The sequence below is a fragment of the Sorex fumeus genome, unplaced genomic scaffold, assembly GCF_029834395.1.
Source record: "Sorex fumeus unplaced genomic scaffold, SorFum_2.1 ptg000047l, whole genome shotgun sequence".
In the NCBI taxonomy this organism is placed as follows: Eukaryota; Metazoa; Chordata; class Mammalia; order Eulipotyphla; family Soricidae; genus Sorex; species Sorex fumeus.
In genome coordinates, this window is record NW_026606104.1 from 44305254 (window position 1) to 44332514 (window position 27261).

Consider the following 27261-nt stretch of genomic DNA (forward strand, 5'->3'; position numbering starts at 1 on the left):
TTTTCCTTGCAGCAAATGGGTTTCCTAACATACCAATCTCTGGGCTCCCCCTTTAAAAAGACCACCTCCAGGCCAGAGAGCCCAGTGGGTTCTGCATGTGGGCCAGGACAAAACCCTCATGTTACAAAGTCTCCAAGCACAGCCTGGAGTGACACTGAACACAAAGCTGTGAGCAGCCTCTGGGTGTGGTCCAAATACCAAACCAATCGAACACAAAACCCAATGCTCTATTTCCTCTTTTGTCCCTCCCAGAGCCAGCTGGACATTCGAATTGATGGGTATTTTCATGCATTATCCCATTTAATCCTCAAAATAGCAAATATCTTCCTTTTACACAGTAATAAGCATATGGAAACATGCAGAGTCCTGGGGTAGTGACCTGTTTATGCTATGAATAATACTGACTGTGAAAGCAGTGAATCTAGAACCTCATTCTATTCCGAAGGAAACAGGTTCAGGGGCCGGAGTGATGGTACAGCAGGGAGGGCACCTGCCTTACACGCGGCAACCTGGGTTTGATCCCCAGTTATCTCATATGTCTCATGAGCACCGCCGGGAATGATCCCTGAGTACACAGCCAGGAGTAATCCCTGAGAACCACCAGTGTGGCCCCCAAACAAAAACGGAAACAGGTTCAGAGGCTGGAGAGATAGTAGTAGACAGGGCGCTTGCTCTGCATGTGGCCAATCCAGGTTCAATTCCCAGCACCCCATGTGATCCCCTAAGTCTCTAGGAGTGATCCCCCAAACAAGAAGTGCCAGGAGTGAGCCCTGAGTATGGCCAAAAAAGGAAACAGGTCCAGCAAATCAATGGCAGGGAGTAGGTCTCTCCAGCTCCAAGGCATTTCCATGTTGAGTAACTTTGGCCTCATACGTGACACATCACTGCAGAGAACATCAATGACGGGGTACAAACGTGTCACACAGAGGATCAGCTCTAACGAACGCAGGCCGGGGCCATGACGGTACTGGGAGGTGGACGCTCTCTTAAGAGAAAACAGGATTGGGTGCCCGGAGGCTCAAGCCACACTGACTGGCTGCGCTGTCAGGGCATGCCTCTCCCTGAAGAGGAAAGCTTAGAAGGAGCCACACCCAGAAACAAGCTCTGCAGCCAAGGAGCTCCCATGGGGACCCCACTCGGCTTGGAAGTCAAGGCCACACCATTTTAAGCAACATGTTTAATTGGATGATTTCCACAAACTCTACATCAAGTTCCTAACCATCACAATCCAGTGGAGTACAAAACATTAAGTTACAGGCTGTGGGAGGAGAAGACAGCCGGGAGGAGGCGCCTTCCACTCCGGGTTGGTCTACGGGGTATGAGAAGGAGGTTCCACTTCCAACCAAGCCCCTCTTTCCATTGTACAAAAGAATTACTCTGATCGGTATTAAATTGTATTGAAAACAAAATGGACTAAAAAGCAAGTACTACTCTATGTTGGGGTGGAAATGGGAGGGTAGAATGAGTCCTTCAAAGCGGGAAGGGAGATGGCGGGAGAAGGGTCTGCGGCCCAGCCCCAGGCGGTCACTCGCGCTGCTCCATTTTTACTTTGGGGGGTCTCAGGAAGGTCCGATTTTTCTTCTCTTTCTTCCCCTTTGTATTTGCTTGGAAGTTTCGCCAGCTGTCCACACGGCCATCTCGACTTTCCTAAGCAGTAAAGAGGGTTGAGTGGAAACAGCCTACTGGGAGGAAGGGACTAGCCCTGCTGTGCCCCTCCCTACCCGCCAGCTCAGCCCTGTGAACGGTCCAAGGACAGCAGGGAACTTTCTCCCACTCCTGCAGGTTCAAAAGAGTGACAGCGTACCCAGAAAGCAGTGTATGCTACAGCAGGAAGAAGGGGTAGGCGGCTCCAGGGGCTGGAGCAACTGCCTTGCTTGCAGTGGCCCCGAGTTTAATCCCCAGAAACGAAGGGTCCCTGGACACCACTGGGAGCAACTCCTAACTACCAGCACATGTGGCCCAAAAGCAAAAGCAAAAAAAAAAAAAAAAAAAAAAGCGTGCCATTTAGCACAGGCCATTACGAATTCACCCAAAATCTCTGCTGTGCCGCTGGCTTTCCAGAAGCGTCACTCAGATTCCTATCCCCTGTCTGAGGTTTAGGGATAAGCCTGTGACCAGGGTGTCCCAGGAGTCAAGTTCCGAAATCACATGTCTTATCTGGAAGCAGGACGCCATTAAGAACCCCAGCTCCTACAAACAGACCTCAAGTCACACAAAACTGTCTAAATCAGACGTGCAAATCATGATCCTTGAGCACCGCAGCCAGTACAGACTAAGGCCATGCTTGGGGACCCACTGCCCTTTGCAATGGGACAGAGCTGCCTCCAAAGCCCGTACCCTGCGTCAGGCTAGATCCTCCTGTGGGTCCCAGGACCAACCCAGAACCAAAGTGCTGAGACTTGAGTTTTTTTTTCTCTGGAGGAGATTCCCTTGGTTAACTTAAAACTTACCTCGAAGTTTTTCTGCCACTCTCTTTCTCGTTTGGCTTTTTCTTGAGCTTCAATCTCTTCTTCTCTTTGCCGCTTCCTAGGGAAAGAACCAGGTCATAGTACTCTCAGAGACTGAGCACCACCCTGGTTTGGGCATCCGCATTGAAGCAGGATTCATTAAAGTCAGCAGTCTAGTCTAGCTGAGGTCACAGAGTCAACGGATCAGTCTATTCTGAGGTCAGGCAGTCGAGGGAGCTACACTGACAACAGTTCCCTCGAGTTCTGTACGTGTGCACCAGGGAAAGAGTTCAACACAGTTTCTGGCTATGCTTGGGGGACTACATGTGGAAATAGAGTATCGAACTGAGGTTGGCTGCATGCGTGTGGGGCAACCCCCTTACCCACTTGTACTATGCCCTAGCTCCAAATTGATTTTCTGAATGTACCTGTAGAGGGGGCAGGAACAAGAATTCCCACACCACTGCAAACACTAACCAAAAGTGCCAAGTGCAGCCTGTGAGAAAACTATCTGGAGAACTCAGGCCATCCTGTTTCAGCGGAGGGCCTCTGGAATAGAGACGCTTACTCAAAATCATAGCCAGAACCCTCTCCCCAAAAAAAGGCATTTCAGGGCTGGAGCAATAGTACAGTGGATAAGGCACTTGCCTTGCACAGTGAACCTGGGTTCGATCTCCAAGTACCACTAGGAGAGCGAAGTCAGGAGGAAGCCCAGTTACCGTGTATAGCCCAAAAAGCGCCTGTGAATGTGTGAGAACGTGTGTACACACACACACACACACACACACACACACTTCAAGCACCTTAAATAGCAGAACCTAGTAACTACTAAGCACCGATCAACAATACAAATATCGAAACTAAATACACAGAAAGGTTCCCTGTACAGGCCTGGGGGAACAGCACTGGCCCCACGTCTGCCCTTCAAGCACATGGTGCCCACAGCACCAACAGCAGGTTTGGATGCTCTGCTGTCTGGGACTTCCACCGCCCCTCCCCACCACCCCGCACACAGCCAGGAAGGGAGACCCTGCCCCCTCCTGTGAGTACCACGGCCCTAAGGAGGAGCCCCGACTAAAGAGTGTGTGAGACATAACTGCAGCAGAAAGGGTGTGGTCGGGGAGCACGAAGGCTGAGCATGCAGTATGCCCAGGCTCCCTCAGCTCACCACTACCAAAGGGAGGAGAGAGGATGGACATTACTTTAAAAAGATTTCTTGCAAAAAGAAAAATGAATTTAAGACAATGGATGTTCTGTAAGAGACTACTGTACAATACTACATTGCCACCAAAACTAAACCCACTCATCACACAAGATTCTGCAGCCAAAGAGAGCACTCAGAGGACTGAAGGGCAGAGCACTTGCTTGGTGGGGTGGGGATTTTGGGGTTAATCCTCAGTATTCACCACCCCCCCAAGAAAAGGTCTGAGAGTAGCCACCAAGCATTGCTAGGTGTATCTTGCCCCTACCCCACCCCCCAAAAAATAAAACACAGAATGATTAGGATGACAAATTCTGGACTAGAGAGATAGTATAGGGGACAGTATTTGCCTTGAATGAATGTCACCAGGCCCAGCTCAAATCCCTGCCACTGCCAGGAGTCACTCATGAGCACAGAGTCTCTGAGCACCTCTGGTGTGACCCAAAAACAAATACAGTTCTGGCCTCATAACTGCCCAGTTCACAGCAGGAAATCAGAAAGAAAACAGCATTTCAATTATAATCTTCCTAAATGTGGGTCTATGTTCCCTAAGTCAAAAGAACTGTTTGCTCTGGTGATTCACAAGTATGGTTCTTAAGGGCCAGAGCAATAGTATAGCAGGTAGGGCATTTGCCTGCATATGTCCAACTCAGGTTTAACCCTCAATCCCTTATGGTCCCCTGAGATCTGCCAGGAGTGATCCCTGAGTGCAGAACCAGGAATAAGTCTTAAAGCACAGCAGGCTGTGGCCAAAAACAAAAAAATAATAATAAAGGGGAAAAAACTGGCTTTTTCAAGGTACTCCTTTAGGCAAATTCTGAAGTCACAAGCTTCAATCTGCTTTCTTATATCAGGAATTTCCCAAAGCCAGATCTTGGTGGACCCAGGGGCTCAGAGAACGGCTGATGTGAATGTGTAAATACATACCTTTCATGCATCTCTTTGGCTTCTCTCTCTTTCCTTTTAATTTCCAGCTCAGCAAATAGCTTCATGGTCTGTTTGTATACTGCTTGTTTGAACTAAAAGAAAATTAACAACGAAAGGAAGTAAGTTCAACCAGTGACTTCAATCAGTTCTTTTAGATGGAGTTTAAAACAAAATTAGGGTGCAATAAAGGAAAAAAAGAAGATTCTTCAGACAAAACCACTTAATGATGCTCTCTCAGGAGAGAACACACCTGCCTAAGAAATCTTTCTACTGTCATCCACTGGAACCCCACTCCTCACTAAAAAGCACCAGGAAGGAAACAATTCTGTCCGCTTACTACAATTCAGGACTTCTCTGCAGTTGCAGTTACTTAGGTGAGGGATTTCCAAGGACATGCTCTAGAGTCCCAGGGGCCCTACCACTATGATGGATTCCTGGCTGACTGGGTCAGCGGCTCAGTGCAAGCACCCTGGAACTATGTGTTGCTCAGGATCCAGAATCAGGGATCCCCAGACCACCCAGGCAGCTCTCAAGGGGTCTCAAGGCTGCACCTGGCAACACTCTTGGGACTTGGTGGCCTGAGGATCCATGCACATACCAGGCTAGGCACATGCCCTGACCGCTGTGCAAACTCCCAGCCCTGAACCTTTGTTCTTCTTGTTTTTTTTTTCTTGGCTTTTTAGGTAATACCAGTGAAACTCCGGGTAGGGGGGTTACTCCTGGCTCTGCACTCAGGAATCACTCCCGGCAGTATTTGGGGGACCATATGAGGTGCTGGGGATCAAACCCAGGTCGGCCATGTGCAAGGCAAATATCCTACCTGCTGTACTACCGCTAGGCCCGGGTCCTCTATTCTTGAAATGTCCCAAGATACATTTCATCATTTCGTTTCACAAATGCTTTATGATGATTCTGTGCACCTACTCTCACAGGCTACGGGCTGTGGGAGAGCCACTCCACATCCCATCATCTGTCCTCCAGACGCGGTCCTGAACCAGCAGTTAAAAGCTGAAGCTTCCCAGGCTTCCTTGGAGAGGCAGAGCCAATTGAATTTCAAGTTTCAGCCCATGAGAAATGAGGCAGCCACTTCCTGGAATGTTCTCACAGGGAAAGCGTTAATCCCCACTTGTTCTCTTCCTTGATTCTGCTGTTTGGCACTTGAGCTGACATGATGACACACCCTAGACTTCAAAGAGCAAGTCACATCCTTGTGAGCTGAGTGACAGAAAGGAGGAGGCTGAGCGTCTGGGTGACACAGGCCCTGGGCAGCCAGACCATTGGCCATCTTCCCAAAGAAACAAACCACTCTTGTTCAAACCCATCATGCTGGATCTGTGCATGGTGCTGAACTTATGTTCTACCCAATACACTGAACAGAAATGACAACAGTGCACAGGGGCTGGGGAGGTGGCACAGAGGGCAGAGTATGCAGGAGCCTCGGGTTCAGTCCCCAGTACCACCTGGTCCCCCAAGGCACCAAGCCAGGAATAGCCATGCACCACCAGGTGTGGCCCAAAAACCTACAGACCAAAAAAACAAAAAATATTTAACAACAGAATTCTATCTTTAAAACCTCCTGCCCATCAAATGCAAAGAACTGTACTTTATTTTTTAGTGAAATAAAGTAGTATTATTGAGAGAGAACACTAATTCAACAGAGAGAGAATATGCAGAGGGGGAGAGGCAGAGAGAGAAGAAAGGCTGGAAGGAAAGGAACGCATGTCTTAAAGAAGAGGTGGGGCAACCCCGGGTGGAGTGCTCGCAACCCCAGAGTGGAGAGCACTCAAGCACAACTTTTTTCTCCCTTTGTTTTGGCATTTTTGGCCACATCCAGCTGTGCTCAGAGATCACTCCAGGTGGGTTCAGGGGACCACCTGAGGTGCAAGGGATTAAACCTAGACTGGGCACATGCAAAGCAATCGCCTTACCCACTGCAATCTCTACCCCCCAAATATATTTCAAATATACAAAGCAATACAGAAAATAATAAATGACAGATTTCATATGATCGGTATCCAGAAATACAGAGACAATGGAGCTGAGTGATGAATGTAGTAAAAAGGAAAGTAAGAGATTCCAAATTTTTGTCACTTCCTTCTAGTACTGTTTCCTGCCCGGCAATACTCAGTGAAATCAGGGCTGGAGAGATAGCACAGCAGGTAGGGCATTTGCCTTGCACACGGCCAACCTGGGTTCGATTCCCAGCATCCCATATGGTCCCCTGAGCAGCGCCAGGAGTAACTCGTGAGTGCAGAGCCAGGAGTAACCCCTGTGCATTGCCAGGTGTGACCCAAAAAGCCAAAAAAAAATAAAATAAAATAAAATACTCAGTGAAATCAATGCTGCGAACTCAGCCAATAAGGACCAATAGCAAGAGAAGTCCAAGAGTCTGCAATGAATATTTCAATATATTTAGGGCTCTAAATAAAGGCTCCTCAATGGAGAGTTACTACTGGAGACTTTTAATTTATGTATTTTTTTTCAACTTTTCCAAATTTTCAATCACGAGTTTTTTTACAAGAAGCAGGGAGTCAAGGTATGTGGGGGGGAGCTTCAGTTAATACAGCAGTTTATAGTATAGAGTTAGTACAGCATTTGCCTTGCATAAAGTAGACCTGGGTTCAATCCCAGAAGTGACTCCTGAGCACAGAGTCAGGAGTAAGTCCTGAGTAAAACCACCTGTGGCCCAAAAACCAAAATATATTATTTTAGCACTGTAGCAATGAAGCACTGTCCTCCCATTGTTCATCGATTTGCTCAAGCAGGCACCAGTAATGTCTCTTGTTGTGAGACTTGTTGTTACTATTTCTGGCATATCGAATATGTCACGGGGAGCCCCTGCTAGGCCTTGTCAAGAGGGCAAGATAATTTAAGTAATCAGACACAAATATCAAAGCAAATTCTCTCTGAACCAGGCTCTACAAAACAGCCCCCTGAATTAAACAATGCTCCATTTTTCTGTAAATTATTGAAGCATAAGGAGCACTTGAAGCTAGTAACAGCTCCTTACCCTAAATTATTTATGACTGCTCCCAAAAGAGCCTATGCCAATTAAAATGTCTATTGTACTGATATGGTTTAAGTATCATCAAATGGATAAATGTGACTATGAAAATAAATGTTTGTTGGACTGAGACTGCAGCTCAATGGTAGGGCACTGCCTTACACGTGTGAGGGTTTTCTATACTTGGTATTTTTGGCTGTGTCACCCCCAACATGTTCAGGGGTTACTCCTGGCTCTGCACTCAAGAACTATTCCCAGCAGTGCTCGGGGTACCATATGGGATCTGAGGATTAAACCCAGGTCAGTCATAAGCAAGGCAAATATCCTAACCACTGTACTATCACTCCAGCCCCAAGACCAGGGTTTGATCCCCCGCATGGCAAAAAATAAATAGTAAGGCCAGAGAGAGAATACAACAGAAAAGGCACTTGCCTTTCATGGGGCCAACCCTGGTTTAATCCCCAACACTATATATAGTTCCCTGAGTACTGCCCAGAGTAATTTCAGGACACTTTCAGGTGTTTCCAACCCCCAACCCAAATAAAAAAACTATTCTAATCATGAAAGGACAACTGGGACGGAGAAGGGACCATTATGACAGTAATGGTAACAAGAGGTCACTCTGGATGGGAGATGCATGCTGAACGGTATCTGTACTGCAAACAATAACAGGAGAGAGGAGACAGGAGACAGGAGAGAGGAAACGAGAGACAGAGAGAGAGAGAGAAGAAAAATGCCTGCCACAGAGGCAGGATGGCGGGGCTGAGGGGGGAAGAGAGAGGGGATACAGAGGATATTGGTGGGTAATATGCACTGGTAGAAGAATGGGTGTTAGAACATTGTATGACTGAAATTCAATCATGAAAGCTTTGTAACTATCTCACAGTGACACATTCAATTAAAAATAAAAATAAAATTAATTTAAAAAATAATAATGAAAGTAAGAGCTTACTTCTGGTTTTGAAGCTAAGCTGACTAGGGCATGTCAGGTACATGGCTCAGTGTAAACTTAGGTTTCAGACGCATAAAGTCGGTTTAATCCCTGATGCTGGAGAACATGAAACTGACTGGGTAGGGAGTTGAGTCAAAGGGCTAGAGCACACATTCTACATACAGGAGCCCCCACTGACCCCCCACCCCGCACTACATGATCCTGTGAGTCAGGAGCAGCCTCTTGTACTGAAAGATACGGTCCCCCTGAAAATAAACTAAGCTGACTGCCGGCTTATTACTTACAGAGTTCTTTCTCAACCCATAATCGATCAATACTGAATGTATGAGGACCCAGGGAGACGGTTCAAACAGCCAAGCGGATGTTTTAAATGCCCTATATTCAATCCCTGGCACCACATGGATCCTCTCCCCCCATGGGGGGTGGGGGAGAACTGCCAGGAGAACCACCAAGCACAGAGCTGCAAGCAGCCCATGAGCACTGCCAAAACAAAAAATAGAAATAAAAATAATAAGGTTGAATGTTTGATATTCAATAAACATGAGTCCTTAAAATAGCTGTTCAATAAATTCAGTAAATTCAATAAGATCTAAGGAGACATCTGTGAAAGACTAGGGTATACTCCAGATGGAATCCCGGCGACCAAAAGCTTCCACAAGCAAGGCCCAGGTATGTGGGTTCCAGGACTAAAACTCCATGCCGCATGGCGGCAAAGGCGCTGGGCTGTCCCCCCTAAGTTCCCCGCCCGCTCGTCGGCCTGGCTGTCACATCCACAATGTCCCTCCAGGCGCCTTCTTAATGCACCGACAGCTCTGGTCCAGACACCCAACTGAATCCCAAAATGGATTAATGCCCTACAGAAATGTCTCTGGAACCCAACCATTTACAATCTAGAATTCCAGAAGTGCGTGGCCACGGCACCCAAGATATTCAAAATGAACAATGGACAATAAATGATCTAGCATCTGCCCCTGGCAGGCAGACTTGAATTCAAGCAAAACATAATGCCCAAAAGTAGAGAAAGAGTATTGGGGAAACTGCCTGCCATGGAGGCAGAGTGAAGACTGGGATGGGGGAGGAGGGTGTGGGTATATATATTGGGGACACTGGTGGTGGAAAATGGGCACTGGTGGAGGGATGAGTGTTCGGTCACTGCACGGCTGAATCTCGAACATGAAAGCTTTGTAACTATCTCACAGTGATTCAATAAAAAAAAAAAAAAGAAAAAAAACAGTAATGTGGAGTTCATGCCCAATTCAGTCAGCTTAATCAATGGCTGAATAAATAGCAGTACTTCTACATTAAAAAAGAAAAAAAAAAAAAACCCTAGGGGAAAAAATCACTAACATTCAGGACTTGGTTCTCAGGTTTACTTTACAAATATCAAAGTTTTCAATGTACTTAGAAAGAATTTATAATAGAAATAACACAGGCCCAGGAGATGGCTCAGTGATCTAAAGCCCTTATCTAGCAATCCTAAGGCTGCAGGTTCAAGTCCAGCACTGTGGTGATGCTGAGAGGCTATTATCAGGGATGCCCAGAGGGGCAGGTCTAAAAGATGGCACACGGGCTTCGAAAGCACACAGGGCAGGCATACGATCCTAAGCTGACCACATGCACCCAGGCACTCCTCAAGTTCAACCACCAGCACCAAAAACCAAACCGAAAAAAAAAAAAAAAAGCAGAAGTATGGAGAATTGCTTTGTGTGCAGTATTTAATAGAGGAGTCAACTTCAGGAGGCTGGAATGATTAATATGGGTAGGATATCTGCCTTGCACACAATCAACCAAGATTCGATCTCCAGCATCCCATAAGGTCCTCCACAATTCCTGAGTGCAGAGCCAGGAGTAACCCCTGAGCATTGCTGGGAGTGGCGTAAAAATAAATTTTTATAAAAAGGAGTCAGCAGTGTGGGAAGCTGTCCCTTTAACTGACCAAGGCCTAAGTGCCTGTGCTACGTGGCCTGCAACAGGCACAGCCTGTGCCACGTGACTTGCAACAAGCAAGGCCAGTGCTAGGTATGGTTACCTTGAGGTATGGTGATAACAAGAAGTAACTATCTCTTGCCTAGTATGTGATGCCTATAAATCATACGGACATAGCCCTTTGTGTAACAAACCTCCCTAACCATATATGGGCACGACCTTCTGTGTAGCTGCCTCACTAATGAATATATTCCCTGATTTCCCCCAATAAAGTCTGTCCCTTTTTCTCTCTTTTTCTGAGCTACATTCTGTCTCTTGTGTCTCGTGTTCATTCGGTCGGTCCTTCTCAGCACCTACGGATCCTAGGGCCACCTCCGCAGGCCGGAGAGTGGTCTGGCGGGGCCCCCCGCAAGCAGAATAGATTCAAGGCATGCCTTCATGCTACGGACCCAAGGACCACATATGAGCCCCTATGTGGCTCACTTCTAAGTACAGAGACAGAAACACACACTGTTGGGTGTGGCCCAATCCTTCTCCTGCTAAAAGAAACCAAACCAGAGAAAGTGGAGAGTGAATGAATGCTCAAATATTTGTGTTAAAACACTCGCAGGAGGGCTGGAGTGACAGTATAGCGGGTAGGGTGTTTGCCTTGCACGCGGCCAACCTGGGTTCGATTCCCAGCATCACATTGGTCCTCTGGAGCACCGCCAGGAGTAATTCCTGAGTACAAAGCCAGGAATAACCCTTGTGCATCACTGGGTATGATTAAAAAGGCCAAAAAAAAAAAAAAAAAAACCTCACGGGAGCGGAGAAATCACAAAATCACTGCCTGGCACGGGGTAACCCCGGTTCAATCCCCAGCACCACATAGAGTCTCCCAAGACCTGCCAGGAAGGATCCCAGGGCACAGAGCCAGAAGTAAACCCTGAGCACCGCCAGGTCTTGCACAAAACAAAAATAATGTTTACAGCATATATGTGTCCTTGTCCAACCTTCCCTCTCCCTCACTCATCAATCACACAAGGTAAGGCGTCTCTCCCCAAATATAACTCACCAGCTCAGGGTCATCCTCCTCCACATTTGTAGGCTTTCCTTCCTTCTTTAATTGCTTTTTTCGCTCTTTTACCTAAAAAGATTTTTTCCATCAAAAAATGAACACACATACATTGGCACTATCTATATACATATGTTGCATACATATGTTGTACTTTATTTTGGACATTATCAAACAGAAATCTCTCCCCTTCCCTCCATTCCCCTTCAAAAGAGCAATGCACGCAAGGGACACTGGGTGCCAAGGGTCTTCGCTAACCTCACCTAAAACCCATCTACCAGGAAGAATGAAAGCCGGACAGAGGGAGCTATCCCCAGTGCATCAGATTCTAGGCCAGATCCAAAGAGCCGTTGATATGCTGAACAGATTACCTGGTGATCTTTCAGAGCTTGTGCTTACGAGTTTAAAGCAAAGGAAATACATCTGTCAGGTTTTTTAAAAAACCACATAATTTATAGCATTAAGTATAAACTATTTTCTGACTTTTAAAAACTGTAATCTTGATCATTTTCACTGTGAAACCAAACCCCCTTAAGCCAACTTTTTCACATCATGTTAACTAATGTTTTATCACTTTAGCCACTAATGACAGCTTAACTATTTCCATTCACAGAAGAATGACATTATTCAATTAAATAAGTGGTTTTGTTACTCTAGCAAAAACCCTAAGTACTTTCCATCTTCAGGAATGTACTGCCCCCTTGTGGCCAGAAGGTCCAAAGTTGGTGCTTTTACAGGCAACTACAGAGCAATGTCCTCAAAATGGACGATGCTGCCCCCTGCAGGGTGTTGAGACAATGCAGGTAGCCTCAGTGTAGGGGTGCAGGCGCATTCTGTCTGTTTAAAGGTAGGGCTCTGAGTGATTTTTACCAGAAAAGGGGGCAGGCGACTTGCCAAATGAGTTTTGGAATCTCTGCCAGAGAGGAAGAGCAACCACGACATGATTTTAGTGAGGAATTATCAGGTCACTTTTTGAACTTCTACCAGACTTAAGCCAGCACACCTGTGGCTGTCCACTTCATTCACTCATCATCCTCACCTAAACTGAACTCCCTGTTCCTGGCTGTATAGTTTGATTCCAAAACAGTCCAAAAAAAGTCACATCCACATTCACTACTCCCAATTTAAACAGCACATATAAATACCTCGGGATTCTTGCCCCAGAAGTAAAAAATATTCGACCACAGAAAGCAAGCCATCTAAACATTCCCCACCACACAGGAGACTTAAGTAATGCAAAAAACGGTAATACAGCCAGCTATTACTAAACTCATTTCACCTGAGCCCTTCCCTGTTACTGAAAAAGAGGTACCCTTTTAAGAAAATTTATATCCCTTTGCAGCCTCTCTCAGGCCCACTTTCTTATCCCTTCAACACAGAAGAGTAAAAGTCAAGGGGAGAGAGACTCCAAACAGTGTATGTCCTGCATCCATGGGGTCCCGAGCTCAGGAGTTTGCTCCCCCTGGCACCAATGCTTACCCAAGGCAATACCAGGTGTGGCCCTGTTAGCTTCAACACTAGAGAAAGCCTCCCCACCCAAAATAAACAAGAATCACCATGGCAGCTCCACTTTCGCTCACTCCCAGTCGGGTCACGGGCCAGATCAGCCCTCATCCTGGCAGAAGGACTGAGGCAGGAGCAGTGTCCCGGCCATTCTGCATTCTGGGCGCTCAAGGGTGAGCACTACATTAGGCACACACCACTCCACACCACTCAGGCCTGTTACAGCAAAGTGGGAGAGCTCAAACCTGTCATGGGTCAGTAAACCACTAGGAGTACTTGCCATAGATGTGAGGTCCCCTGTACCACATGGCCACCACCAGGAGTGGCCCGGATACCAACACCACCCGAGCACTGGAGGGAGTGTTCCCTAGGTACCCCGGGCACTACTTGGGGGACCAAAATTTTTTTCCAGTAATAGTCACAAGTCTCACCATAGGCATTAGACATAACTTTGACCCTCCTGCCTGCCAGATCACCACGGCTTGTTTGCTAATACTTCCTGTAAACACAGCAGCACTATAAATACTTACAGTGTGTTCCACGTATTCTTTTCCTGCCTGAATTACATCCAGGGCCCTCTTCTTTTGCTCCTGATCCAGTAGCAACTTGTAAGCTTTGTCCACAGCTAATGCAAAACATTGAAATTAACTGTTTCTGCAAACACCCTCTGAAAGTCTGAACTATACTCAGGCAGTGTAAATGGGCTCGTGCCCTCTACAATCATTCCCTGCTGTTACAATATTAATGATTGTTAAACTACATTAAGAATATAGCCAGAGCAATGACTTTTCTTCCAGAGCCTTGGGGAGAAAAGGTAAATAAACATATTCAAGGCTAAATACACCACATGGAGAGTTCAACAATGGTAAAATACTTTTAATTACTTATTTTCAACAGTAGAAAAAAAGTGATGCAATGCAATACTACTCTCTTGTTAGCACATAAAAGTTTTAACACAACCAAGTTACACTGTCTTTTTCTTAAACAGCAACATTCTACTTTGGAATGACAACAGTTCTGCTCAAAACCACAGCTCCCTGAGCAGAGAACACATTTTAATCTTCCCCTGATCCAGGGTAAGAGCAATGAGTCCCCAGCATTGACAATGGCTAACCCAGAAGCAGATCAATGTACAAATACCTTCAAAAGCCTTTTGCGCTCTGTCAGCATCATCCTGATTCTTATCTGGATGCACCAATATGGATAACTGCAGTAGAAAAGAGTTAGGTTTGTCAGTAAGAGACACATGCTAGTAACTTCACCTGCACTGGGCCTTTGATAACCAACTATTCGCAGGTGCTATTTTTTCCAATTAGCACAGCGGGTAGGGCATTTGCCTTGCATGCGACTGACCTGGCCAACCCGAGTTCGATTTCTCTGCCCTTCTCGGAGAGCCCGGCAAGATATCCAGAGTATCTTGCCTTCACGGCAAAGCCTGGCAAGCTACCCGAGACATATTCAATGTGCCAAACACAATAACAACAAAGTCTCACAATGGAGACGTTACTGGGCCCGCTTGAGCAACTCGATGAACAATGGGAGGCCAGTGCTAGAGTGCTACAGTGCCATAAAATGCCCAGAAATATTCATCCTGGGGAGACCCGTCCAGGCAGGCTGCTCAAGGGTCAGTACCAGAGGCCAGGCTCAGGGGAAACATGCAGTGCCAGGGATCAAAACTGGGGTTCCCAGATGCTCCAGCCTTTTGAGCCATCTCCCTGGCTCCAAACCAGAGGTTGTTTTTGATTTGTTTTATTTGGGCCACACTGACAGAGCTCGGGGTTTACATCTTGCTTTGAGTTCAGGGATCACTTCTGGCAATGCGCAGAGGATGACATGTGAACTAGGGATCGATTCAAAGTCAGCGCAGGCAAGGCAAACACCCCATGTGCTGTATTCTCTCAGACCCACCAGCAGGTTTTGTGTAGAATTTTTCTGATTTTGCTTTTCAAAAGACTGCCACCGGAGCTACAGAAATAGTACAGTGGTTAAGGGGTTTGGTTCCCAAGCCCTGCTGGGACTGATCTCTGAACAGAGAACCAGGAATAACCCTGAACACCCTTGGGTGTAGCCCAAATACCCCACCACTGAAAAAGACTACTACTGGAGCTGGAGAGGTAGTACAGCAGATGGAGCACTTGCCTTGCAAGCAGCTGACCCGGCTTTGATCCCCCAGCATCCCGTATGTCAGCCATGCCTGCCAGGAGTAATTTCTGAGTGCAAAGCCAGGAGTAACTCCTAAGCATCACTAGATGTGTACACCCCACACCCTCCCCCGCCCCCACAAAGAAAATAGGAGGTGAAGGGAGCCAGAGCAATATTACAGCAGGTAGGAAGCTTGCCCTGCACTTAGCTGACCCAGGTTCAATCCCCAGCACCACCCCCTATGGTCCCCTGAGCACTGCCAGGAGTGATCCCTGAGCCAAGTATGATCTCAAGGCCAAAAAAAAAAAAAAAAAAAAAAAAAACAGAAATACATAAATAGGAGTTTGAGTGATAGAATAGAGGATAGAGTATTTGCACATGGCCAGCCCAGGTTTAATCCCTAGCATCCCATATAGTCACCAGAGCACTGCAATTCCTGAATGCAGACTCAGGAGTTGAGCACTGCCGGTTGTGGCCTACCAAAAATAAATAAAGACTACTAGAAAATGTTACAGCTTCAAAAACATAAAAGGAGGGGATGAGAGATAATACAGTGGGTAAGGCTCTTGCCTTGCATATGGTTGACCCAGGTTCTGTCCCCAGCACCCCATCTGGTACCCCACTCCTTGCCAAGAGTAATCCTTGAATGCAGAACCAGGAGTAAGTGAGCTCTGAGCATAGCCAGGTGTGGCTCAAAATACAACAACAACAACAACAAATTAATTAAAATAAATAAGCTGTTCTGACTCATTTCACCTGTCTGGGGAAGCCAGAGGATTAGTAAATCTGATTCCATGGAAGGTTTTCTGCTCTCCCTTGTAACTTACCCTTTTACATAAAGACTATTTAGAAGAAAATTCATTCACCAGCAACCCACAATCATTATATTATTTAAAATATATAATGCTAGTACTTTTTGCGTTACATCAACTTTGTTTTAAAAAAGTTAGATTGGGGCTGGAGTGATAGCACAGCGGGTAGGGTGTTTGCCTTGCATGCAACCTGACCTGGGTTCAATTCCCAGCATCCCATGTGGTCCCCCGAGCATGGCCAGGAGTAATTCCTGAGTGCATGCATGAACCAGGAGTAACCCCTGTGCATCGCTGGGTGTGACCCAAAAAGGAAAAAAAAAGAAAAAAAAGTTAGATTATGGCCCATACATCTTAAGAGAAGTATGTGCTTTAATGCACTTTTAAAAAGTTCAAGCTCCGTCTATTTACAGGAAAATAGTACAGTACCTGCCGAAACCTCTTTTTTATTTCTTCATCTGTCACTTCAGGATCTATCTGAAGAACCTAGGGGAACCAAAATTAAAATGATAAAAATATTTCATAAATGCAAGAGGTGTCCAATAATTATACATGTTATAATCACATGAAAATAGTACTCAAGAGTGTAGAATGCCTCACATAGTTTTTGAAGTATGCAGTAAATATAAAGGAACAGATCAACAACAGAATAATCGATGTACTATTCTATGATTCTAAATTATTAAAGAGGCTATTTTTTTTTTATTAGTGAAACATCATGAGGTACAGTTGTAGACTTACAAATTTTTGTGCTTGGGTTTCAGTTATACAATGATCGAATACCCATCCCTCCACCAGTGCCCATTCTCCACCACCACCAGTCCCAGTATCCCTCCCACCCCCATCCCCCCACCCCACCCTACCACTGTGGCAGGGCATTCCCCTCCGTTATCTCTCTCCTTTTGAGTGCTGTGGTTTGCAAAAGAGACATTGAGTGGCAATCTTGTTCGGACTATAGTCTACTGTCATCACGCATTTCCCATCCTGAGAGGAACCTCCCAACACCCTTTATTTGGTGCTCCCTTCTCTATCTGAGCTGACAGAGGCTACTTTCACTCCAACAAAATGTTAACTACCTATACCCAGAAACACATTTCTAAACTACAACTAAATGCTGCGCCATTTTTCCTTCGTTTTTCCTCAACACTGCATGCACCACTCCCACCCACCCCAGAACACACAAACCTTTACAAATGTGGAGAAAACCTATCAGCTCATCAGGGAAAAGAACGAAGCTGGCTACCGATTTTCCATCCCTGGGATGATGACATGGTCTCTGAACTGTGAGAGGAATCCACACACCAAATTGCTATGTACTAGAAATGCATCAATAATTAAGCAGGGAAACTTCGTTCTGTTTGGGGGGCTACACCCAGTGATGCTCAGGGATTACTCCCAGCTTGATGGAAGTAATCAAGATCAGGTCAGTGGGGGCGGGGGGAGGGGGCAAGGCAAGCACATTTTTTGTTTTTTGCTTTTGCTTTTTGTTTTTTGCTTTTTTGGGCCACACTCACTGGTGTTCAGGGAAAACACCTACTGAAAATATAGGGTGCTGGGAGATCGAACTCAGTTCTGTTGTGTGCAAGGCAAGCGACCTACCTGCTATACTGTCTGTGGTCCCAGAAAATATTTTAAATTATCACATAAAACCTTTCTACAGAAGGTACTGTTATAAGATATGCAATTAAGGCAAATGATTTCAGTGTAATCCTTGGAGTCAACCTAGCCATTCTTATATTTACTTAGTATTCAAGGCCAGAGGACAGCGCTGAAATAGCAGAGGTCAGATGGAACTACGGAAAAGAGGTGCATATGTCAATGCAGCTGAATCAGAATCACACTTCAACATGCCTATGGCCCTAAGTCCACACGGCCTCCCACGGGTGAAGCACGATACTGGCAGCCCTTTTATCTGTGAGCCTGGTACCACAAGCTTTTTCTGGCCATACCAGGCCAAGGTGTGTGCAAGTATCATACAAAGGTCTATGGCCCACCTTCGTCCCCGACAAGCACCACCATTAAAACTGATGTTTAAGAACTACAGCCAAGAAGGACAGCCTCTGGCAAGCACATCAAAGAGCACCAGTGAGCCCTAGCCAGCATAACTTGTGATGCCTCAGGACTGGAGCGATAGCACAGCGGGTAGGGCATTTGCCTTGCACACAGCCAAGATGGCCGATACAGGTTCGATTCCCAGCATCCCATATGGTCCCCCGAGCACCGCCAGGAGTGATTCCTGAGTGCATGAGCCAGGAGTAACACCTGAGCATCGCCGGGTATGACCCAAAAAGCAAAAAAAAAAAAAACTTGTGATGCCTCATGTAAGCGCATGACCCTCAGCAAGCAGGTGGACAATCACAACAACTAAAGGAGAGCCATTTTCGGTGAGCATCACTGCTGAACGCAGGAACCACAGCTTGGCCCGTGTGCAACCCCCACTCATCACTACAGCAACAAGGGGAGAGGAGGGAAGGGAACTAACAAAGGACTGGGAAGGAAGGATGATACAGCTTAGGAATAAGGGGCTGGAGAGATTGTACTGTAGGTAGGCAGGGCGCTTGCCCTGCACATGGCTGATCTGGGTTCTATCCCTAGCACCACATATGAACCCCTGAGCCCCACCTGGAGTGATCCTTCAATCCAGAACCAGGAGTAAACCCTGTGCACAGCCAGATGTGGCCCAAAATAAACAAGTTAATAGAGACCCAAAGACAGGGTTAAACAGGCCAAGTGCACTGATCCCCAGTTACTATATGGTCCCCTGAGCACCACTGGGAGTGACTCTCAAGCACCCCAAGTATGGCCCCCCAAAAGAACAAGTTAGCAGAATTGAGGACAAGTTATAAAAGAAGCGGGGGGAGGAATGAAAGTAAATCTGGAATTGAAAACTATATACCAAAGAAATTGTGAAAGTAATCTGCTAAAACAGTGAAACGCCTACAGGAACTTAGGAAAACCTAAGTATTTCAGAGACCGCTCAAAGACCTGGTGCATGTGTGAGCCCAGATTAGATCCCCAGGACCCCAAGGGACCCTCCCCAGCACTAGAGACTCCCAAGCACCTTGGTAAGAGTAAGCCCCAGGACTGTTGGGTATGGCCCCAAAAACCAAAATAAAGAAAAAACTGCTAATAACATGATTCACAGTGGTGGAAGGGACAGTTCAACTGGCTGAGCAAGGGCAAAACGTACAGAATGCCTGGGTTCAACCCCAGCATCATCAGGAGCAACCCTGGACAGAGCCCAGAGCAGTTCCTAAGCATCAGAAATGAACCAAAAAAGACTCATGGAGTCCAGGGATGACTCAGTAGAAGACTGTCTGCCTTGCAAGACACAAGGCCCCAAGTCTCACCCTCCTTCCTACTCCCAAACCACCATCCCACATGCCAAGTACTATCCAGCAGCACTGCCTTTTGAGATCCCTGTGTCACCAGGATCAAGTCTGTGATCTCTGGTACACAGCAACCAAGCATGTGCCACTGCAAAAAAAGTGTGTGACACCATCCACCATGGGGAACCTCCACTAAGCACGTGACCACCCTGACACAGTGTGCAACCCCTGCACATCAACACTACCACCAAATGAATGAAGAAAGGGGCGGAGGAAGGCTGCAGCAGTGTAGGGGAGGTCCAAGTCTGGTTCCCCTAGCACTGCACAGAGTTGGGAGTAACACCCAAGCACTGCCAGCTAAGACCTCGAAACAAAACAAACACAAAGCAATAGTTGGGGTACCGGAGCGATAGTACAGTGGGTAGGGCATTTGCCTTGCACTTGGCCGACCCGAGTTCAATCCCCAGCATCCCATATGGTCCCCCAAGCACTGTCAGGAGTGACCCCTGAGCATCGCTGGGTGTGACCAAAAAGAAAAAAAAAAAACCAACAACAACAATAGTTGATGATGCCTCAAGGTGATGCCTGCTGCCTGCAGTGCACACATGATGCCAGCCTGATGCCAGCTCTATTCGTTCATTACAAACTGCCACAGCATCTCCTGGTGATACATGCTAGCCTTCTATTCCCCTAGAACTCAAGGTCCACAGGTAGGGACAAACAAGTGTCAACTAGTTATTTTTAAAAAATGATCGCAGGGCCAGAGTGATAGTATAGCAGGAAGGGCATTTGACTTGCACCTGGCAGTCCCAGGTTCCGTCCCCAGCATCCCAAATGGTCCCCCAACCACCACCAGGAATAATACCTGAGTGTGGAGCCAGGAGTAAGTCCTGAGTATTGCCAGATATAGCACAGAAACAAAACAGAAACACTAAACTTAGAGAGGTCTTCCACAAAATAACTGGCATATCATCGTCACAAAAGTTAAAACTAGTGGGGCCAGAGTGACAGCACAGCGGGTAGGGCGTTTGCCCTGCACGCGGCCCACCCAGGTTCGATCCCCAGCATCCCATATGGTCCCCCAAGCACCGCCAGGGTTGATTCCTGAGTGCAAAGCCAGGAGTAACTCCTGAGCATTGCTGGGTGTGACCCAAAAAGAAAAAAAAAAGTTAAAACTAGTAAATCAAAGAAAGACTGAGGAACATTCCAAATAAAATACAGAGACTAATAACCATGCACCCTCAAGGGGCTAGAAGGCATTCTTTGCATGTGAGAGTCCTAGTTTTAAATTCAAAAACAACCTAGTCCCTGTAGGACCACCAGGAGTGTCCCACAAGGACAAAGCACTAAGCTAGGAGTAGCCTCTGAGCCTAACACCAGGTATGGACCACACACTGTGCAGAAAAAAACATACCTAAGAATTTCTGGGTGATGAGATATCATGTTGACAACTTAGTCTCAAACAATTGAACAGTTGGTTTTTTTTTTTTTTGGTTTTGGTTTTTTTATGGGGGTGGGGGGGGCACTCAGCAATGCTCAGGGGTTACTCCTGGCCTGGCTCTGGACTCAGGAATTACTCCTGGCAGTGCTGCAGGACCATATGGGAAGCTAGAGATTGAACCTGGGTCAGCTGCGTGCAAGGCCAACACCCTACCTGCTGTGCTATCGCTGCAGCCCCCAACTCAATAAAGTTTTAAGACAGAGAAGACAATGCAGAAGACATATGCCTAGCAAGCAACTGGCCCCAGTTTGAATCCCAGCCCCCACAGTCCCTAGGCACTACCAGGAGTGGCATTTTGAGCAATCTGCCATGACCCAAAGCACACTCCGTGCCTGGGGAAAAAAAAGCAAGCAACAAAATAGAATTTTAGGTGCTCAGTTAGGTGTTCACTCATTAACTATGAATCTTCACTTCAAAAGAAATTCGTTTTGAAAAAGATTTTTTTGTTTTTGGGCCACACCCAGTGATGCTCAGAGCTTGCTCCTGGCAGGACTCAGGAAACCATACGGGATGCCGGGGATCAAACCCAGGTAGGCCACATGCAAGGCAAGCACTGTACTATCACTCCAACATCCTCAAAACATTTTTTCCTTAATTTATTAAATTACCATGAATTACAAAGTTATTCATGACTGAGTTCCAGGCTTATAATGTCCCAACATCAATCCCTTCACCAGTGCCCCCTCCTTCCCTTCACCAACATCCCCAGTTTTCTTCCCGGCACCCGGTCTGCCTCTATAACATGCACTTTTTACTTTTCCTTTTAGGCACTGTGGTTTGCAGTACTGTTATTAAGAGTGTATCATTCATATCACTCTACCTCCTTTCAGCACCCAGTTCTCATCCACAGTGATCAAAATTATTACTAACTGGAGTGCCGTGGAAGTGGTTCGGCAATACAGTGCATGACTTGCATGAAAGGTAACTTCGATTCCAGAAAGGCACAGGAAAAAAATAAATGTATTTAGAGGGGTCCAGAGAGATAGGATAGCAGACAGGGTGCTTGCCTTGCCTGCACCTGCCCCAGGTTCAATCCCTGAGGCCCGACAAGAGTGACCCTGAGGGCAGAGTCAGAAGTAAGCCTGAGCACAGCCAGTTGTGCCCCCCCCCCCAAAAAAAAAAGAAATAGAACAGTATTTAGAGGCTGGATTAAATATACAGTGGGTAGCGAATTTGCCTTACTCACAGTCAATCTGGGATCAATCCCTGGAACCCCATACAGTTCCCTATGCATGGCTACAAGTGATCCCTGAGCACAGTCAGGGCACAAGGGATAGAACCCAGATCTGCGGTGTGCAAGGCAGGCGCTTATCCACTGTATCACCTCTCCAGCCTAGTACACAATTGTTACTTTTTCTATATTTCAGATTTGCCAACACTATTTTTGCACCATACCCAGTGATGTTCAAGGGTCACTCCTAGCAATATGTGGGGTTCCATGCTGTGCCAGGGATCAAACCCAGACCTCCCTGACAAAGCATGTATGTAGCCACTGAGCTAGCTCTCCAATCCTATATTCAGATATTTGTAACTAACATCAGATTTTAAAATCAAAAGTTTAATGCCATGAAAGGAAATAAAAAAAGAGACCGGAAAGACAGCACAGCGGATAGAGCACTTGCCTTTTACATGATGCCTGCCATCCCAAATAGTCCCCGGTGCACACCAGGAACGATTCCGGTGTACAGAGACAGGAGTAACCCCTGAGCACCACTGGGTATATATAAAATAAAGTATGTTTGCTTCTCTAAAGCCTGTGAACATTTATTTTATCTTATAATTTTTTGTTTTGGGGCCATGTCTGGCTATGCTCAGGACATACCCCTCACTCTGTGCTCAGGGGTCATTCCTGGCAATGCTTGCAAGACTATATGTGGTACCAGGGATTGAACCCAGGTCAGTAACATGCTAAGAAAGCCCCTACCCACTGTGCTATTTTTTCAGCCCCTGGTTTTAATTTCTTCTGTAATTGCTTTCCTGTGATCAAAAATAAGAACACTAAGTAGTAAATTAGACCAGTCTCAATTTTCAATGCTAATTATCCCTTCATAATCACAGAATAATCTATAGTCATAACAAAGAAAAATCTGTGTATGTTTATGGTGCTGAAAGATGATGAGAACAAATCTCATTTTTCTTGGGCCGGAGCAATGGTAGAAGTAATGTTACCAAAGCAGAGGTAACATTACAGAGGGTCAGGTGCTTGCCTTGCACGTGACTGATATCCCATGTAATTTGCTGTGCACCACCAGGAATGATCCCAGAGTGCAGAGCCAGGATTAATCCCTGAGAATCGCTGGGTGTGGCCCCAAAACAAAAACAAAAGACATATACTCATTTCCCTTAACATGCTGCCTCTAAATTAGCTCATTGATGGTAAAACTACCCAAAGTTCCTAACTCAAATAGCTCAGCCCACAGCTAAGTACTGCTTTGCCTTAGAAGACACAGCAACATCTGCTCACCTCAAACGGGTTCAAATTGAAGTAGGAGGAACCAGGACGGGTCAATCTTTCGATTTGATTTTTGGATGTTAGAACTGAATCTCTCTTCTCTATCTGTTTCACCTGAAATTAAGAAGAGAAGAATTTCATTAGCAAAGCTCAACAATGAACTCTGAATTACTTAACACATTACTTACTGATGTGTGCAATGAAATGAATGTATGTTCGCATGTACAAAATACTTTGCTAAACATTTGAGGTCACGGTCACGGTCACGGTCCTCCCGTTGTTCATCGATTTGCTCGAGCGGGCCCAGTAATGTCTCCATCATGAGACTTGTTGAGGTACTAGGGAAAAAAAATTGGCGTGAGGGCCACAATCAGAGGTGCCAAGGGAGCTACTCCCAATGATGCTGAGTGTAATATGCAGTTCAGAGTATCCAACTTGTGCCTCACACACACAAAGCATGCACTCAGGCCATTGAGCAAATTCTTCAGGACATCCCTGAATAATAATTTTAAAATAATGTAATAATACCACAAAAACCTTACATATGGCATCAGAGCAACAATATAGACAAAAAGGCATTTGTCTTGCATATGGCCAACCCAGGTTCGATCCCTAGCATCCTATATGGTCTCCTGAGCACCACCAGGAGTAATTCCTGGGTGTAGAGTCAGGAGTCAGGAGTAATCCTAACTCCTGAGCATCACTGGGTATTACCCAAAAAGCAAAACGATAACAACACTATCCTCTCAACAATCCTATCATCATCATCTCACAGATAAGAAAACTGAAATTTAGGGCCAGAGAGTACAGAAGCTAAGATAATAGCCTTGGACACAACTGACCCCAATGGATCCCTGGCACCCCTTATGGTATCCCCAAGCCCCATCAGAACTGATCACTGAGCACAGAGCCAGGAGCGCACCATCAGGAGTGACTGCAACCCGCCCCCTACAAAAAAAAAGGGGGGGAGGGGCAGCAAGTGAGAGTACGGTAGGTAAGGCACTTGCCTTGGACACAGCTGACCCAGGTTCCATCCCCCCACCACATATGATCCCTCAAGCCCCACCAGGAGTATGTGATCCCTAAGAACAAAGCCAGGAGTTAAGCCCTGAGCACAGCTGAGTATGACCCAAAAAGCAGCAGACACCAGGAAAAAAGGTAACAGAAAGAGAGACAACAGGGGCAGGGACAATGGTACAGGGGGTACCTTAGCTCTCCTTTGCCTTGCACACAGCCAACCCAGGTTTGGTCCCCAGTACCACACATGATCCCTTGAGCACTGCCAGGAATAATCCCTGTGTGCAAAACCAGGAGTAAGGCCTGAGCACCCCCAGATGTGCCACTTCCCCACACCTCTCCCCCCAAAAGAGAGAGATTAAGCCCCAGGAAAGCATCCTTCGTGTCATTACCAGAGTTGGAACGCTAGCCAGAATGAATTTCTAGTGGGGTAAACACTGGCATTATCCCTAAGGCCAAAATGAGTCGAAAAAAAATTCAGTAGCAATCACCCCTTCTCAGCATCCCTTTGCCCCTTCATCCTTTTCACAATAGCACACCACCCGGGTCCTCTCTAGCTTCTTTCCCAGTGTCTTCTTACTACAGAGAAGTGCTTCTATAAAGATTCTCCTCAGAACACAACTTTTCTGCTGTTTAACCCCGCATCTCTAAAAACTTATAAGGTACAAGTCCTCAAAAGACACTGAAGTTTTTGTTTTGGGGTCACACCCCGCGATGCACCGGGTTACCCCCGCTCTGCCTCAGGAATTACTACTAAAGAGCTGTGGTAGCGGGTCCTCAACACTTTCAAGTGAATTAGACATTTCAACAGGGGAAACCTTTGAAAAGGATGTGCTAATTTCCGTCTTCCAATGTGATACTCTGAAGAAAGTACTTTGTAACAAATATAAAGAGGCGAGAAAAAAGATGCTCGCAAAACGGTGCTGAACGCTGAGAGTCTAGGAGGAAAGAAAAGACATTTCTCAAATCTATGCCAACTCTGAGAGGGCCATCCTCAATCTTGTTTTAAGTCTGAAAATATGTTTCTGACTCGATTTTATAAAAATCTTTTCTTATACGTCAACTCTTTTTTTTTCCCTCTGCGAGGAAAAATACTCTAGGTTTTAACGTTAACTCTTGAATCCGTGGAGAACTGAGAAACTGCAAAATGAATGCCTTGAAAGAATTGTCGGGTGGGACCAACACTAAGGGTAGGGCATCTGCCTTGCTCGTGAACGACCAGGGTTCGATTCCCGGCACACCATTTGGTGACCCGAGGCCACCAAGAATAATTCCTGAGTGCAGAGCCAGGAGTAAACCCCGAGCACGGACGGATATGGCGGGGAAGAAACCAAGGGAGGAAAAAAGAACTGATAACTGCACTGTATTGCACGAATCCAACCAGTGTCCTCGATTCCCAGCAGCTTGGTTTTCTACCTTTCACTCAGTCGTTCGTTCGGTTACTCAATATTATTTGCTGCGCAACCGCTAGGTACCGGGTGGTGGAGATGTAACAGCACAGGAGGTTTGGACCAAGATCCCGAATCCGCGCCGTTATCTGCTGGTAAGTCCCTGAACTTCACGTTGGTCTCTGCTACAACACGAAGACAATGCCTACCTAGGCTTGACGGACGTGCCGGCGTTCAAGAACGGCCGAAGCAGCCACTGACAGAACAGAACGAGGAGCAGAGAGCGCTGCCGTTTGGACCGAAAATGGGGCCAGAACGGTTCGGTGCCTTCCGGAAACGCGCAGCCTCGGCCCACACCCGTCCCGGCCCGGGCCCCGCGGACGTGGGGGGGATCGCTGAGCGCGCCAAGGCACTTCGCTGGCCACATTCACCCTGACCCCGCCGAGGACAACCGAGCCCCTTTCCTCACGGCCCAGGGGATCCTCCGGAGCCGTCGGGGGCGACGCGCACACACCCGCCCGGGCCCCCACCTCCCCTCAGGGCCAGGCAGCAGAGGCCCAACGGTCCAGACCAGGAGGCCCTTTGCCTCCGCCCGCTGCGAGAATGCGCCCTGGCAGCGCGGTCGCGGGCGCACGATCCCTCACTCAGGGTTCACCTCACTGTAGAAGGTCATAAACGCTTCTTCGGTGCTGCCGCCGCCGCCGCCGCCGCCGCCAGAAACTCCGCTCTCTCCCGGAGCCGCCATTTCTCCGGTCCAGCCACCACGTGACTCTTGTGCGCAGGCGCAGCGTCACGTGATCCCTACTGGCCCGCCTCTATGGCCCCGCCCCCTCCTGTGCGACTTAAAGGGCGCGCCTCCCAATTTGACGCCACTGTTTTATTTCTTTTGCTTCGCTGCTTTTGGACCGCCCCTGGCAATGTTCACGTCCTGTTTATTCCCTGAAGGATGCTGGGGGCGTGGGAAAGGTGGTTGTCGCTCCGGGGGACTTACAGGGCTGGAGCTCCAGCACGCACAACGACCCCATTGATTCTTAATTACCTTAGTACACAATGTGCCATTTTTTTAATGAATATTATGGTACGTTTGACGTGTTGCGCGACCCTCTAATTCCGAAACAGCTTTATAGGAGCAGAAGCCCTAACTCAGCGATAGGGCTCTTGCTTCGCGCGTGGCCAACCATGGGCTCGATCCCCAGCACCCCTAATGATCCCCCGAGCCCCCCAGTGACTCCTGAGTGCAGAGCCTCGTATAAACCCTGGGTACTGCTGGGTGTGGCACGCAGACACACACGGGAACAAATTAAAAAAGAGATGCTGCTTTAAAACACACCGAATTTCACCACTCTTTGGTGCTTAAGAGTGATTAATTTCTAACCTTCTGCTTGTGTTTTGTACGGTTGTGGGGGGGAAGCTGACGGGAGTCGGGGGTTGGGTTTTCTGTTTGGTTTGGAGACCTTTCCTGGCTCTGCGCTGAGATGGGCTCAGGGAGCCTATGAGGTGCTGGAAATTGAAACCTTGTTGGATGGATGCTTACAAAGCAAGTGTGCCTTGCCTGCAGTTAGTATTCTGACTCCTGAAATGAACATTTCAAATAAACATTTGAAAATGT

The 27261-nt window shown here is 47.0% G+C and overlaps 1 protein-coding gene across 1 annotated transcript; it reads right to left on the reverse strand.

Moving 5' to 3' along the window:
* Positions 1-1036: 1036 nt before the first annotated feature.
* DNAJC8 (DnaJ heat shock protein family (Hsp40) member C8) lies at positions 1037-26445 on the reverse strand. Its single transcript, XM_056123003.1, has 9 exons — positions 26308-26445; positions 23260-23361; positions 16395-16451; positions 14155-14221; positions 13545-13639; positions 11512-11583; positions 4576-4667; positions 2451-2526; positions 1037-1647 (listed from the first exon to the last, which is right to left on the reverse strand). Exons 1-9 carry the CDS (start codon positions 26395-26397, stop codon positions 1525-1527), a joined length of 774 nt encoding a protein of 257 aa, XP_055978978.1. The 5' UTR covers positions 26398-26445; the 3' UTR covers positions 1037-1524.
* Positions 26446-27261: the final 816 nt, after the last annotated feature.

Excerpts from the sequence above, each read along its gene's own strand:
- DNAJC8 (XM_056123003.1), bottom strand. The coding sequence starts at position 26,397 with ATGGCGGCTCCGGGAGAGAGCGGAGTTTCTGGCGGCGGCGGCGGCGGC. Across the intron at positions 14,222-16,394 it reads TAAAAAAGAGGTTTCGGCAG|TTATCCATATTGGTGCATCC; the intron begins GTACTGTACTAT and ends TTTCTACTGCAG. Across the intron at positions 2,527-4,575 it reads GCCAAAGAGATGCATGAAAG|GAAGCGGCAAAGAGAAGAAG; the intron begins GTATGTATTTAC and ends TTCTTTCCCTAG.